This window comes from Amblyraja radiata, chromosome X, assembly GCF_010909765.2.
Source record: "Amblyraja radiata isolate CabotCenter1 chromosome X, sAmbRad1.1.pri, whole genome shotgun sequence".
Classification (NCBI taxonomy): domain Eukaryota; kingdom Metazoa; phylum Chordata; class Chondrichthyes; order Rajiformes; family Rajidae; genus Amblyraja; species Amblyraja radiata.
In genome coordinates this window covers 9,202,764-9,219,247 of record NC_045999.1, presented here as the reverse complement: position 1 = coordinate 9,219,247, position 16,484 = coordinate 9,202,764, and the positions used below count along the sequence as shown (strand labels likewise).

Here is a 16,484-nt window from a genome sequence, read left to right as displayed (position 1 = left end):
TCATGTGTGTATATATTTATATAATGGTATATGGACACACTGATCTGTTTTGTATTCATGCCTTCTATATTCTGTTGTGCTGAAGCAAAGCAAGATTTTCATTGTCCTATCAGGGACACACGACAATAAACTCACTTGAATCTTGAATCTTGATACGTTAGAACATTATTGATCTGCCAACAGTCATAACTCACAAAATACATGAAACATGGAATTAAAGTGACGAGTGGAAAGGATAGGGGGTGTGCAAAGATTGGGGGGGGGGGGGTTGGGGGGGGGGATCAGTCCAAGTCTACCCCACGACAGAAGGGGGAGGAGTTGTACAGTTTGATAGCCACAGGGAAGAATGATCTCCTGTGGCGTTCTGTGCTGCATCTTGGTGGAACCAGTCTGTTGCTGAAGGTGCTCTTCAGGTTGGACCAGTGTCGAGGTACAGTGAAAGGCTTTGTCTTGCGTGCTGTCCAGACAGGTCAGATAATACTACAATAAATACATTCGTCAAACTCTAGTACAATTGGTGGAGCGATAGGGAAGATATGGAGTGCAGAATATAGATCTCAGCATTGTAGCGCATCAGTTCCTGGGACAAAGTCCAATGTCCACAATGGGGTAGAGGTGAATCGGACAGCACCCTAGACAATAGGAGCAGGAGTAGGCCATTCGGCCCTTCGAGCCAGCACCGCCATTCAATGTGATCATGGCTGATCATCCACAATCAGTACCCCGTTCCTGCCTTCTCCCCATATCCCCTGACTCCACCATCTTTAAGAGCCCTATCTAGCTCTCTCTTGAAAGCATCCAGAGAACCTGCCGGCCTCCACCGCCCTCTGAGGCAGAGAATTCCACAGACTCACCACTCTCTGTGTGGAAAAGTGTTTCCTCGTCTCCGTTCTAAATGGCTTACCCCTTATTCTTAAACTGTGGCCCTAGCTTATGGAAGGATCATTCAGAAACCAGATAACAGAGGGGAAGAGGCTGTTTTTGAGTCTGGTGGTGCGCGCCTTCGAGTTTCTGTACCTTCTGCCGGACGGGAGCGGGGAGAAGAAGGAATGACCGGGGTGGGACAAGGTTTTGATTACATTGGCTGTTTTTCCGAGGCAGCATGAAGTGTAGATGGAGTCAGTGGTAGGAAGTCTGGTCTGTGTGATGCACTGGGCTACATCCACGACTCTCGGTAATTTCTTGCCGTCTTGGGCAGAGCTGTTCCCCGCCCAATCTGTGATGCACATGGTCTGAAGAGGTGTTGCAACCCAAAATGCCATCTGCCCATGTTCTCCAGAGATGCTGCCCTATCAATGATCAGTTCCAGAGACAGACCAATGTCCGCAGTGTGGTAGAGGTGGGTAGAGGTAGCAACTGCAGGGATCAGAGAGTTAAGATAGAGACGAAATGCTGGAGTAACTCAGCGGGTCAGGCAGCATCTCTGGAGAAAAGGAATACGTGACGTAGGAAACATATAAGATTATTAAGAGTTTGGACACGCTAGAGGCAGGAAACATGTTCCCGATGTTGGGGGAGTCCAGAACCAGGGGCCGCAGTTTAAGAATAAGGGGTAAGCCATTTAGAACGGAGACGAGGAAACACAGAGGGTTGTGAGTCTGTGGAATTCTCTGCCTCAGAGGGCGGTGGAGGCAGGTTCTCTGGATGCTTTCAAGAGAGAGGGCTCTTAAAGATAGCGGAGTCAGGGGATATGGGGAGAAACAGGAACGGGGTACTGATTGGGGATGATCAGCCATGATCATATTGAATGGCGGTGCTGGCTCGAAAGGCCGAATGGCCTACTCCTGCATCTATTGTCTATTGAGTCGAGATCCTTCGTTGCTTAACGTTCACTCTGAAGTGTCTTCCCTTCCCCTCTTGCCCAAGAATGAGATTGACCAACATCCTGGGGAAGGGCCTGAAGGAGAGGTGTTGGCCGGGGATGTGGAGGAAGAGGAGAGAGGAGCTGCTGCTGCTGCAAGCGACCAGGAGGAGGAAGCTCCCGAGCTGCTGGAGGACCCTCTGGAGGAGCTGCTGGAGGATGCTCAAACTCAGACCTACGACATTGGATGGGACGGCCAGGTAGGAGGGTGGCAGCGCGCACCCAGGCGCGCGCACGGTCTGTGGGAGGTCCCTTTGCCCCGTATTCCCTCCCTTTCTTTCCACTGAGGTCCACCTAAACATGGGATGGAACTCAATGAATTTGAATGATCTGAAGAAGGGTCTCGACCCGAAACGTCACTCTCCAGAGATGCTGCCTGTCCTGCTGAGTTACTCCAGCTTTTTGTATCTATCTTCGGATTAAACCAGCATCTTCCTACACACTCATTCCATGTAAAATTGTCCCCAGTGTGTGTAACATAACGTTAATGTGTGGGGATCGCTGGTCGGCGCAGACTCGGTGGGTCGAAGGGTCTGTTTCCGCGCAGTATTTCTAAACTAAATTTAACAGTCTAGGGTTAGCTTTTGAGTGGGAAGCTGACCCCAACAGTGGGAGGTCACTTCACTCCAGTGCCTGGATCACTGTGAGGTGCTGAGGTACAGTGCCACTGTGCAGGAGTAGGCCATTCGGCCCTCTGAGCCAGCACCACCATTCAATATGATCAAGGCTGATCATCCTGAATCAGTAGGAAAGAACTGCCGATGCTGGTTTAAATCGAAGATAGGCACAAAATGCTGGAGTAACTCAGCGGGACGGGCAGCATCTCTGGAGGGAAGGAATGGGTGACGTTTTGGGTCGAGACCCTTCTTCAAGTCAGGCAGTGGGCAGTGGGCAGTACAGAGATAAAATGTGGTCGGAGACAGTAAGACTGGTGGGAGAACTGGGAAGGGGATGGATGGAGAGAGAGGGAAAGCAAGGGCTACAGTACTAGAAGTTAGTGAAGTCAATGTTCATACCGCTGGGGTGTAAGCTGCCCAAGCGAAATATGAGGTGCTGTTCCTCCAATTTGCGATGGGCCTCACTCTGACAATGGAGGAGGCCCAGGACAGAAAGGTCAGTGTGGGAATGGGAGGGGGAGTTAAAGTGTTGAGCAACCAAAATCATCCCCCCATCCCCCCCCCCCCCCCAGATCCTGCTTTCCCCCCATATCCCTTGATTCCGTTCGCCCTGAGAACTCTATCTAACAACATTAGTTCTGTGCTGCTATACAGGCTGACGTGGCTGAGCTGAAGCTGAAAGTGGATCAACATGTCATCACTCTCCAGGAAGCACAGAGAGGTACAAGCTCCACTCCACTTCCTGTACGTTCTCCCTGTGACCGCGTGGGTTTCCTCCGGGTGCTCTGGTTTCCTCCTACATCCCAAAGATGGAGCTGGCGGGCAGGTTAATCGGCCCTCTGTAAATTGCCCCCTAGTTTGAATCCCCAGAGCAAGTGTAGCGAAAGCAACAGCAGAGAGGGCCACAGGGAGAACTTAGATCTCAAGAGGGCTTCAGGAGAATCGTGGTCAAGAGGATGGCATGCCGCCTGGGACAGTGACCTAGAGGTGCTCCCTTAGAGCTCCAAAGACGCAGAGTTTGTACGCTCTCCCCGTGACCTGCGTGTCACGGGGAGAGCGTACACCAAGAAGCTGCGGTTACACCAAGAAGCTGCGGTTTTCTCCCACACTCCAACGACATACAGGTGTGTAGACTAATTGGCTTGGTATAAGTCTAAATTGTCCCTAGTGCGTGTCGGAGAGTGTTACACCCTGTCCCACGGTACGAGTTCATTCCAAGAGTTCTCCCGAGTTTGCCCTGATTCGAACTCGGAGATTTACGGTAATGGCCGCTCGTCGGTACTCGGGGCTCTCGTGGACATTTTTCAACATGTTGAAAAATCTTCACGAGTCTTCCCGTGCTTACCTGCCGTTAGCGAGTCTTCCCGAGTACCTGCCGTTAGCGTTACGAGCCGCTAAGAGACGTCCCCGAGCTCCGACGTACCCCCTATGTACATTCTCCGTGCTTACCACGAGTTTGATTTTTTTTAAACTTGGGAGAGCTCTTGGAATGAACTCGTACCGTGGGACAGGGCTATTACGGTGCGGGGATCGCTGGTTGGTGCGGGCTCAGTGGGTCAAAGGGCCTGTTTCCCCGCTGCATCTTAAGAACTATAATACACCAGGAGAAAAGCCACGTGGTCACAGGTGCAAACTCCACATGGACAGAGATGAGGAGGAATTTCTTTAGCCAGAGGGCGGTGAATCTGTGGAATTCATTGCCGCAGACGGATATGGACGCCAAGTCATTGGGTATTTTAAAAGTGGAGATTGACAGGTTCTTGATTAGTAAGGGCATCAATGGTTATGGGGAGAAGGCAGGAGAATGGGGTTGAGAGGGAAAAATAGATCAGCCATGATTGAATGGTGGAGTAGACTCGATGGGCCGAATGCCTTAATTCTGCTCCTATAACTTATAATGGTATCATCTTGTACTCACAAGTCTATACAGTGACTTTAAAGATATTAAAGGCTTTAAGGAAGCCATCTTGTAGAGTTAGTCATTCAGCAGGGAAACAGGCCCTTCGGCCCAAACCATCCCTGCTAACCAAGATGCCTCATCTAAACTAGTCCCACGTGCCGATATTTATAACCATATAACCATATATAACAATTACAGCACGGAAACAGGCCATCTCGGCCCTACAAGTCCGTGCCGAACAATTATTTTCCCCTAGTCCCATCTACCTGAACTTAGATCATAATCCTCCATTCCTTTCCCATCCATATACCTATCCAATTTATTTATTTTATTTTATTTTATTAAATTTTTATTTTTTTTAATTAAATTTTTTAATTTTTTAATTTTTTTTATTGATTTTTTAATTATTATTATTTATTTTTTATCCCATATCACTCTAAACCTTTGCTATCCATGTAGCTGTCCAAATGTATTTTAAATGTTGTTACAGTACCTGCCTCAAATACCTCCTCTGGCAGCTCGTTCCATGTACCTGCTACTCTTTGAGTGAGAAAAGTTGCTCCTCAAATTCCAATTAAATCTTACCCTTCTCATCCTAAACCGATGCCCTCTGGTTCTTGATTCCCTTACCCTGCATAAAAGACTCTGCACATGCACCCCATCTATTCCCCTCATGACTTTGTACGCCTCTATAAGATCACCCCTCATACTCCTGCGCTCCAAGGAATAATGTCCTTGCCTGCCCAACCTCTTCCGACAGCTTGGGCCCTCGAGAGCTGGCCACATCAGTGAATCATTCCATTGTGATAGGCCTCATGTGGTGAATGCAATAGGCCTTTTCCACATTTATATAATTCATCATTTATATAATTAACCACTTAAACGGCACGGTGGCACAGCGGTAGAGTTGCTGCCCCACAGCCCCAGAGACCTGGGTTCGATCCTGACTACGGGTGCTTTCTGTACGGAGTTTGTACGTTCTCCCCGTGACCTGCGTGGGTTTTCTCCGGGTGCTCTGGTTTCCTCCCACACTCCAAAGACGTACAGGTTTGTAGGTTTATTGCCTTCGTTAAAAGAAACTGCAGACGGTAAAATGGCTTCGGTATAATTGTAATTTGACCAAAGTGTGCAGGATAGTGCTAGTGTATGGGGATCGCGGGTTGGCACCGACTCGGTGGGCCGAAGGGCCTGTTTCCGCGGTGTATCTCTAAACTAACCTCAACTAATACTTTGAGACAGGAGGTTTATCTGGCGGAAGTAGAGAGAATGAATTTATGGAGAGTAAAAGAAGGGTCCCGACCCGAATCATCGCCTATCCATGTCCTCCAGGGATGCTGCCTGACCCGCCGAGTCACTCCAGCATTTTGTTTGGTGAACCAGCATCCGCAGTTCCTTGTTTCTCCAACGTAATTTTCCTCTCCCCCCTCGGGCGTTTGTAGAACTTCTACTGATACAAGGCCAAGAGTTGGATGAAGTTCGAGAGGTCCACCAGATGGAGACGAGGCAACTGCGAGACCACCATCAGATGCAGAGGAGGCATCTCCAGGTGAGGGGCCACCCTGTCTCCAGTGGTGAGAGGTTCCTGTCACCGCCCGCCTGTACCTGGTTCGAATCCCGCCACGGCAACTAATTTCAAATAGTGATTTCTGGCGAGTTTGCCCTCGACTCATACTCGCAGCATGGTTGACACGAGGTCGTAGGAGGTCTTTGTAACTCTCCTTCATGCTCGAGAGTGGTCTGCGTACTTGAGGCCTCAGCTAGGTCGCGGCGTATTTTTCAATATGTTAAAAAATGCCCACGAGTAAAAAAAGGTCGCCATGGAAAAAAACGATACTTTTTTACTCGTAGGTTTAGTCGTAGTAGGCCGGCATGTTAGTCGTATGTAATCGAGGGTAGTCAAAGGTAGTCGTAGATAGTCTTCATCATAGTCGAAGGAGGTCTTCAACATGCCATTTTTTCAAACTCTTCTAAACTCACCAATTAGGTCGCCCAAGTGGGATAGCCCCTTTAGTATTGATAATGTTAACCGTCAAATCACAGTTTTGGGCGGCACAATGGCGCAGCGGGCAGAGTTGCTGCCTCACGGCGCCAGAGACCCGGGTTTGATCCTGACCTCGGGTGCTGTCTGTGTGGAGTTTGCACGTCCTCCCCGTGACCCGCGTGGGTTTTCTCCGGGTGCTCCGTGCGGGTTTGACGGTTCATTGGCTTCTGTAAATTGCCTCCCAGCGTGTAGGGGGTGGATGAGAAAGCGGGATAACAAAGAACTAGTGTGAGCGTGTGATCGATGGTCGGCGTGGACTTGATGGGCCGAAGGGCCTGTTTCCGTGCCATATCTCCAACCTAAACTAAATGAGTCATTGCCTCAAAAAGGTGGCACCTATCATCTAGGATGCTGACCATTCCCATCAGGCAGGAGGTACAGAAGGAAGCCTGAGGTCAGGATTGAACCTGGGTCACTGGAGCTGTGAGGCAGCAGTGCTGATGGTGGATCACTGGGGTTCAGATCCAACTGTGCCGATGAGCACTAAGACCCATGCGGACACCTCTCATGTAGCATTGAGGCACCCCATCAAAGGTGTTAACGTTATGAAGAGACCTTAAGCAACGGGCAGGCTTGTCCCCATAGAGTCATCGAGAGCCATGGAGAATGGAAACCCCATTGCCTAACTTGCCCAATCGACCAACATGCCCCATTTACACTAGTCCCACCTGCCTGCGTTTGGCCCATATCCCTCTATCCATGTACATGCCCAAACTTTTTTTAAAACGTTGCCTCAACTACCTCCTCTGATAGCTCATCCCAAATGTCTACCACCCTTTGTGTAAAAAAGTTGACCCTCAGGTTCCTATCAAATCTTCCCCCCCGCCCTCACCTTAAACCTATGTCCTCTTGTTCCTGATTCCCTTACTCTGGGTAAAAAAACTTTCCATTACCTTATTTATTCCTCTAAAAGCCCCATCCCACGGTACGAGTTCATTCCAAGAGCTCTCCCGAGTTTGCCCTGATTCGAACTCGGAGATTTACGGTAAAGGCCACTCGTCGGTACTCGGGGCTCTCGTGGACATTTTTCATCATGTTGAAAAATCTTCACGAGTCTTCCCGAGCTTACCTGCCGTTAGCGAGTCTTCCCGAGTACCTGCCGTTAGCGTTACGAGCCGCTAAGAGACGTCCCCGAGCTCCGACATACCCGCTACGTTCATTCTCCGTGCTTACCACGAGTTTGATTTTTTTTAAACTCGGGAGAGCTCTTGAATTACCTCGTACAGTGGGACAGGGCTATTACTGCTCTTATGCACCTCTATAAGTAGGTATGTTGCAAAGCCTACCTGAAGCGTCGTTGAAAATCTGCCGCTGCGGGTGTGCGCGATTTTGGCGCCGTTTAGAGGGGGGCGGGTTTAAAACGCGATTTTCTCTAGGCTGTTCAAATCGAAGATGTTCAGCCTAGTTAATTATTAACGAAAAATCGCTGGAAGACCCCGTCGCAAAAGCTATTATTAGTTTTAAAGGCCTCGTATAATAGTTATTAGTAGTTTAAAAATCAATCTCTAAACCCGCGACCGCCAGCAACCGCAGGGTCCCATAGAGCAAACCACAGAGGGTATGTAGCTTATTTTTACATTAAAAAGGGCTTCTAAAGATCCCTTTATACAAAGTTTAATATTGCGAGTAGCTCATTTTGGGCCCATTATATCCCGCAGTATTTTTCTGGGCATTTGGGGCACAAATCTACCGCAATGTGAACGTTCTAAACCAGCGCGTTCCACAGGGACCCACTAGAAAGCTGATTTAAATGGGCATTTATTTACAGCAATTGAACACTAAATTCCTTCCATTTGGTCTATAAATTAATGTGAATGAGATTTAAAAATCATGTTTTATTGTGAATTATTTGTGAATATTATTTGGACATTTAGGCTATTTAAAAATGTTAATCATTTATTAAGAAATGGATAGATGTTTAGATCTAGTAATTGAAGTCTGAAATTAGCTACAATTAGGTAACTAACTAATTATATGCTTTAATTTCAGGTCATCCAAGTAAGATTATTTTATATTTGTTTCAGAATGCTTCAATCTATGATAACTGAAAATTTCATTCAGTTCTCTTAATTTTTAAGAAAGTTATGGGATTTTGACTGTTCACGATCACAGCTTTTTTGTTATGTCCATAGAAAATCAATAGGGAACAAGATGCTCATTTCCGAGTATGAAAATGGCCATAACTTTTTAAATACTTGAGATATGAAAGTGAATTAGGTGTCAAATTAAACTTATTTTTATGCTTTATCTGATGGGATAAATTACAGACTTGATTTTTAAAATCTCAAAATTGTGTAACATTGCTACTATAAGAACCCCCTCATCCTCCTGCACTCCAAGGAATAATATCGTGTTTCACAAATGCTCTGTAGAAGTTTCCATGCGACTTCCGGTGGCGCTATGGAGTAGGAGAGACTTGCGCCAACTAGCTCCGTGAAAAAAACGAAAAAACGGGAGGAAAAGACAGATCCTACCTGCAGAAACCGGGACCGATTGTTTGGCACTAAGCCCGTGACGTCATCAGGCGCGCGACACCGGCAGTATGTCGACTCAACATACTCCCCCCCACAAGGCAAAAAACGGCAAGACTAAAGAGGTAGGCCCAACTGAAGCCTCGGCCTCAGGTTTAACAGCATCCCGAGAAGACATCTCAAAGAAGAAGAAAAAGACTGAGATGGAAGAATTAAAAACGTTCCTTAAGGAGGAACTTAAAAATCTTAGACAGAACTTTCAAGAGGTTAAAGAGGAGCTAGCATCTTTTAAAAAAGAAATGAAAGAACAATTTAAAGAAGATGTTACAGAGATTGTACACAAAGTCCTTGAAGACTGGAAATTAGAAATGGAAAGAAATATGACTCAAAATGTTGAAGAAGTAAATAAAAAACTGAATAAGATGGAATCCAGATTTGATTCTAAACTTGAACCTATTCTCCTGACATTAAACCAACACTACAAGATTGTAAAAGAACTTGAGGAACTTGCTGAGACAAGCACCGCAACTACAAAACAACTCATCACTGAGAACCAACGCCTATCAAAGTCTGAAAAATGTACAGACTTGGAGGGACGACAGAGGCGTCAGAACTTAAGAATCGTGGGCATCCAGGAAGGCAGAGAGGGGACTCGTGACCCCCGTGAATTTGCTGCAGAAGTACTGAAAACAATTTTGAACCTGGATCAGGCGCCATTACTTGCCCGAGCGCACAGAGTGCCGGGACGTCCCCCAAAGGTGGGCGACCGACCAAGAATAATGATAGTAAAGGTCCAATATGACCATGTATTGGATGACATGATGAGGAAAATTGGTAAAAGCAGAAATCTTGTATATGAAGGAGACAAGATTAGCGTATTCAGAGATTACCCTGTGGAAGTTGCTAAGAAAAGAGCGTTGTTCACAGAAACAAGAAGAATACTGAAGAACATAAAGAATCTGAGATATGGACTGTTATACCCCGCAACACTGAGAGTCAGTTACGAGAAGAAGGAATACTTCTTCATCAAGCACACGGAAGCATTTGAATTTGCCAAGAACGTCGAGGACAAGATCGAAGATTGAAAAATATTCAACTCTTAACAGAGAAGATATGGAACTCTAAACTTTAAACTATTATATTTAAGAGTTGCCTAAAATTCGCAATAAGAATTGGGTATATTTCCTGCAACGGATATATAATACTAACATTCTAGTACTAACCTCTAACAACTATCAATAATCAAGAATATTAACTAACACTAACTAATGATAATAAGATTATTTAGATTATTTAAGAATTAATTAAAAGTATGAAATATAAGTAAAGTATGATTCAGGTATTTTATAATGAGAAATGTTTGATGGCTCTCTCTCTGATGTTTTCGTTTTTGATTATTCTTTGATAAATGTTTATATTATACAAAACTAACATTTCAATTTGAGACTACTAATTATACCATTAATGGAATATAATCAATATTTCTTTCCCCCCCACAAATTGTATGCATCGAATTGGAAACTTTCCTTTCAAGGAAAGTACGGAGCTAGTATTTTTATAAACCAAAAGCTACGGAAGTCCATAGATGCTTAGCCACATTAGGGTGGCTATCACTAACTGCACTAATTGTAGTTGTAGTTGCTTTTCTTTTTTACTTTCCACACTTTACTAACCCTATTTGCTATCACCTTTTTTTTATCTTATATCATATTATATTTTGTATTTGGAATGGAATTACATATTTTATTTAAGGAGATATGTTCGGATGGAAAACAGACGTGACCTAAAATTCATCTACCTGAAGTTCAAGTATAAGGTAGGGTTGAGTATGCTGAATCATCTGCTCTACCACTTAATCACAAGATGCAAGACATGAATATAAAAATTGGGGGTGAGGGAATTAAATTCTGTAGTTGGAATGTTAAGGGAATTAATGAACCTATCAAGAGAGGCAAAGTGTTAGCTCATTTAAAATCATTGAAAACAGATATAATATTTCTCCAGGAGACACATCTTAAAAAGGAAGCACAACACAGATTGAAAGCAAAATGGATTGCTAAAGCATACCACTCTTCATTCTCACATAAATCAAGAGGTGTTTCAATATTAATTCGTAAAGGTATACCCTTTAAACATATATCAACGATAGAAGACATTGAAGGCAGATATATTGTAATAATAGGGGAGTTATACTTTAAAAAGGTGACTCTCCTCAATGTGTATGGACCAAATTTTGATAGCCCTCTGTTTTTTAAGAGAATTCTTAACAATACCGGAAGGTACACAACAAAACTTAATAATCGGTGGAGATTTAAATTGTACTTTGGATGCTTGTTTGGATAGATCATCAACTCAAAGAAAACTAAAATCTCGATCAAGTGAATTTTTAAATTCATACATTAATACTACTAATATTAAGGACGTTTGGAGAATTGAAAATCCATCGGGCCGAGAATATTCATTTTACTCACCAGTGCATAAAACCTACTCAAGGATAGACTATTTTTTAGTAGATTCAAAACTTATCCCATTTACCTATAACTCACAATATCATAACATCATAATCTCAGACCATGCCCCATTAACATTTATGATCAAAGTAAACGGAATGGCAGAGACACAGTCACAATGGAGATTTAATCCCCAAATCTTAAAAGATAAGTCATGTAATGAATATCTAGTAAAACAGATTAAAATGTTTTTTGAGGCTAACGATAGCCCTGAAATCTCTGCCTCCCTTCTTTGGGAAACATTTAAAGCATTTGTACGAGGAGCATTAATTTCTTCCCAATCATTTTTTAATAAAGAGAATAGGGCCAAACAACAGAAACTGGAAATGGAAATAAAGCAATTAGACACAGAAAATGCAGCAGCACCATCCACGATAAAACACAATAAAATTGCAGTATTGAAATATAAATTAAACAAGATTTATTCAGACCAAGTTATAAAACTTTATCAACATACAAAACAATTAAATTTTGAATTTGGTGACAAACCACAAAAACTATTAGCGCGTCAACTGCGCAAATTGGACGGGGAAAAAACAATATACAAAATTAGAACAGATAAGGGAGAAACATTAACACTGCCTAAAGATATTAATGATAGATTTCTACAATACTACCAAAATTGTATTCATCTAAAATAACAGAACAATCAACGGGAATGGAAACATTTTTACAGAATTGTAAGTTTGCGGGTCTAGATCAGAAAGAGAGAGAATTGCTAGGGGCTGAAATTACGATAAAAGACATTGAAGAATCAATAAAGTCCTTAAAAAACGGAAAATCGGCAGGACCCGATGGTCTAAATTCGGAATTTTATAAAAAAAATTATGATTTGCTTTCCCCACGCCTACAGACAATGTACAAATACGCTTATACTCAACAGAAACTCCCAGAAACTCTAAATGAATCTACAATCATACTTATACCAAAAACGGACAAGGATCTTGAAGACCCAGGTTCATACAGAGCTATAGCCCTCTTAAATACTGATCAGAAAATACTAACTAAGATTCTATCTAATAGATTGAGCTTAGTGATCAGCAAATTAATACATCCCGACCAAACAGGGTTTATCCCCAAACGGTATTCATTTTTTAATCTGAGAAGATTATTTAATATTATATACTCCAATAGAATCCCTAACGCAGAGCTAGCAATTATCTCGTTAGATGCTAAAAAAGCATTTGACCAGGTAGAATGGCCATATTTATTTTCGGTGATGGAAAAATTTCAACTAGGAGGGAAGTACTGTACATGGGTTAAATTGTTATATTCTAACCCAACAGCTAGAATATTAACAAACAAAATGTTATCAACTAAATTTAATCTCTCTAGAGGCTGTAGACAAGGATGCTCACTATCCCCACTATTATTTGCTCTTGCAATCGAACCCCTAGCAGAAAGCGTTAGAAACCATCCAGGAATATTTGGATACAAAACTAGAGACACAAGGAATAAAATCTCCTTATATGCAGATGATATACTAATATATATTACAAAATTAGAAACTGGTATTCCAAACCTATTAAATCTAATAACTCAATTTGGTCAGTTTTCGGGATATAGAATCAATTGGAATAAAAGCGAAATCATGCCAATAACAAAATTCAATTTACATACAATACAACAATTCCCTTTTAAAATAGTTAAAGATAAATTTAAATACTTAGGAATCTACGTAACTAAGACATATACCTCTTTATTTAAACTAAATTTCCCACCCTTACTGAATAAACTACATAAGAATATTCAATACTGGAAAACACTCCCCATTTCAATGCTTGGGAGAATTAATGCTATAAAAATGATTTTTTTACCGCAACTGCTGTACCTACTTCAATTAATTCCGATATATATCCCAAAAACCTTTTTCAAAAAAGTCGATTCCATTGTTACAAGTTTTGTCTGGGATTATAAGAATCATAGAATAAGTAAAAAACATTTATGTAAATCAAAGATAAATGGAGGTCTGGCTTTGCCAAATTTCTTATTTTATTTTTGGGCAGTCCATATTAAAAACATGAATTTTTGGCTGGAAGAAATGGATCAACAACCAGATTAGCTAATGATGGAAAAGGAAGACTGTCTACCTTTTGAAATTGGACCGATCATATTTGCCCCCACAAAACTGCACAAAAAAACCTATAAAGAAAACCCCATAATACATAGTGGAATACGAATTTGGAAACAAATAAAAAAGGATTTAAAATTGAATAATATACCACTCTGCCTTCCCATTGTAAATAATCCTTTATTCAAATCATCCTTTATGGACAAAGGTTTCACACAATGGAAAAATCATGGAATCAAAAATATAGGACATCTTTATGGGAAAGGTACTTTTCTTTCATTTCAAGAGTTACAACTGAATTATGGACTGCACTCAAATAATTTCTTCAGATATCTACAAATTAGAGATTATGTTAAATCTAATACACAAGTTTACAGGAATAGGGAATCAGAAATTCTTGATGAATGTCTGAACAAGCATCCTAATACTGAAAAACTAATAGCTTATATTTATAACACCCTACTAAATAACGAGGTACCACCGACCGAACCATATAGATACAAATGGGAAAATGAAATAGGTCATCCTATCACGAAAGATATGTGGGACGAAAGTTTACAACAAATACATCAATGTTCATTAAATTCATACTTTAATACAATTCAAGGTCTTACATAGACTACACTTCTCTAAAATAAAACTAAATAGAATCTTCCCACAAATCTCTCCTATTTGTGATAAATGTCTACATTTAGAGGCTAATTTAACACATACGTTTGCAAACTGTATAAAACTTAAACATTTCTGGACAGATATTTTTGAAATAACTTCAGAAGTTATTAATACAAAACTGGACCCAGACACAAAATTAATAATACTTGGAATATCAGAACAAAGCTTAACACTCACAACAAACCAAAGAAACTTCCTCAATTACAGTATAATAACCGGAAAAAAATTAATATTAAAATTTTGGAAAGGCCCTACAACCCCCACAATAAAAATGTGGATTACGGAAATGTCGGAGACCCTATACTTAGAAAGAATTAGACTTGTCTTAATGGACAAACAAGATCTTTTCCATAAAATTTGGGCTCCATTCATTAACTATCTGAAGGGATAGATTGGCACAGCACGAGGACCCAGCTGAAACTTGAACTCAGGAATAGATGAAAAGCTATACTTTATAACCTACGAACCTATCTCCATTGATGTATTACAGGTAACCCATTCCACCTCCCTTGTTTTTCTGTTGTGTTTTTTTTTTGCTTTCTTTTTTATTTGTAACTTTCTACCCTCTCTTTTTCCCTCTTTCTATAAAAAATAAAAACACTAGAAGCAGAAGTAATTGATAATGGAAAATTTTAATAATGTATGACTGATGTATATGAAAAGTTTTTTTTACTATAATATGTAACTACATTTTATAATATGTCTACTTCTAATAAATAAAAAAATAAAAAATAATAAGTTTCCATGCCACCATCTGAGGTTTTCTCAATATCTGAGCACTATCTATCCATTAAACTGCAGAACAAAGTTGGATCATCCAATGCAGAAGCATGGAACTGCAGCTGCTGGTTTACAAAATAAAACACAAAGTGCCGGAGTAACTCAGCGGGTCAGGCAGCATCTCTGGGGAACATGGATAGGTGACGTTTTGGGTCGGTCATCTCACCATGTTCTCAGAGACGTTGCCTGACCCGCTGAGTTACTCCAGCACTTTGTGTTTTAGTGATACAGCGTGGAAACAGGCCCCTCAGCCCACAGAGTCCGCACCGACCAGCGATCACCCCGTACACTAGCTCTGTCCCACACACACGAGGGACAATTTACAATTTTACTGGAGCCAATTAGCCTACAAACCTGCACGTCTTTGGAGTGTGGGAGGAAACCAGAGGCCCTGGAGCCCATACGACCTACAAACTCCGTACAGACAGCACCCGTAGTCAGGATCGAACCCGGGTCACTGGCGCAGTGAGGCAGCAACTCTACCGCTGCGCCACCGTTTCACACGCATGTCCCGTTTGCTCCCCAGGTTGGTGAAGCTGACGGCTGGGAGGAGGTGGACTGGATGAGTGAGGAGCTGATGAACAGTGACATCGATTCAGAACAAGACTCCACTAACAAGGTGCACAACCCGCTTTCCCCTGCCACAGTGAGAGAATTTCACAGATTCACAACTCTGGGTGAAAAAGTGTTTCCTCATCTCAGTCCTAAATGGTCTTACCCCTTATTCTTAAACTGTGGACTCCCCCAACACAGGGAACATTTTTCCTGCCTCTAGCCTGTTCAATCCTTTAAGAATGTTATACGTTTCCTTCCCATAGCTGGGCAATCAGAGCTGCACATGATACACCAAGTGTGGTCTTGGCCACATCATGTTCAGTTGTAGCATGATGACCCAACTCTTGTGCCTAAGCCAAGGAATACAGACGCCTTCTTGACCATCCTGTCCCCCCCGTACCTTAAGCCCCATTCTGGTCACCATTCGTATTTCCCTCTCTCTCCTCGGCACCTTGTCCAGGGTCTAACAACGAGGAACTGCAGACAATGCCTAAAGGGCCTGTCCCACTTGGCCGTCATTTGCGCGCCATTTACGCGACCTCCAAAAATGTGGTAGTCGCGTTGTGACGCAGGGTAGTGTGTGGGTAGCGCGGGACGGGCGCATGGAGAGGCGGGGAGGGGTGTGGAGTTGCGCACGGTATCGCGCGGCGCTCCAGGTTTTCATGCTGAACGAAATCCTCGCGCGCCACCTGCTGATGTATCGCGTACGCACGCTGACGCATTGGCGTTGCCCGCTGCGTCCCGACGTCTCACATGTATCGCGTGGTGACGCCTGGTTACGTCACCGTGCGTAACCACGTGTCACCGCGCGCTGCGGGGTATTCTAATAACGTCACGTGCACCAGACGGCATGACGACGCGTGATTTGTGCGCGACGTTGCTCGTAACGACACGTCAGCCTATTTTACATATGAGGCGTAAATGAGGCGCAAATGACGGCCAAGTGGGACAGGCCCTTTACACCAAAGATAGACACAAAGTGCTAGAGCAACTCCACACAGACAGC

At 42.9% G+C, this 16,484-nt stretch overlaps 1 protein-coding gene across 1 annotated transcript in view; it reads left to right on the top strand.

The window, feature by feature from the left end:
• Window positions 1-16,484, top strand: part of LOC116968184 — a 45,105-nt gene that overhangs the window by 12,155 nt on the left and 16,466 nt on the right. The window contains exons 9-12 of the mRNA XM_033014827.1: window positions 1,867-2,061; window positions 3,133-3,199; window positions 5,818-5,924; window positions 15,450-15,542. Of these exons, the coding sequence (XP_032870718.1) occupies window positions 1,867-2,061; window positions 3,133-3,199; window positions 5,818-5,924; window positions 15,450-15,542 (462 nt within the window). The remainder of the gene's footprint in view (window positions 1-1,866; window positions 2,062-3,132; window positions 3,200-5,817; window positions 5,925-15,449; window positions 15,543-16,484) is intronic.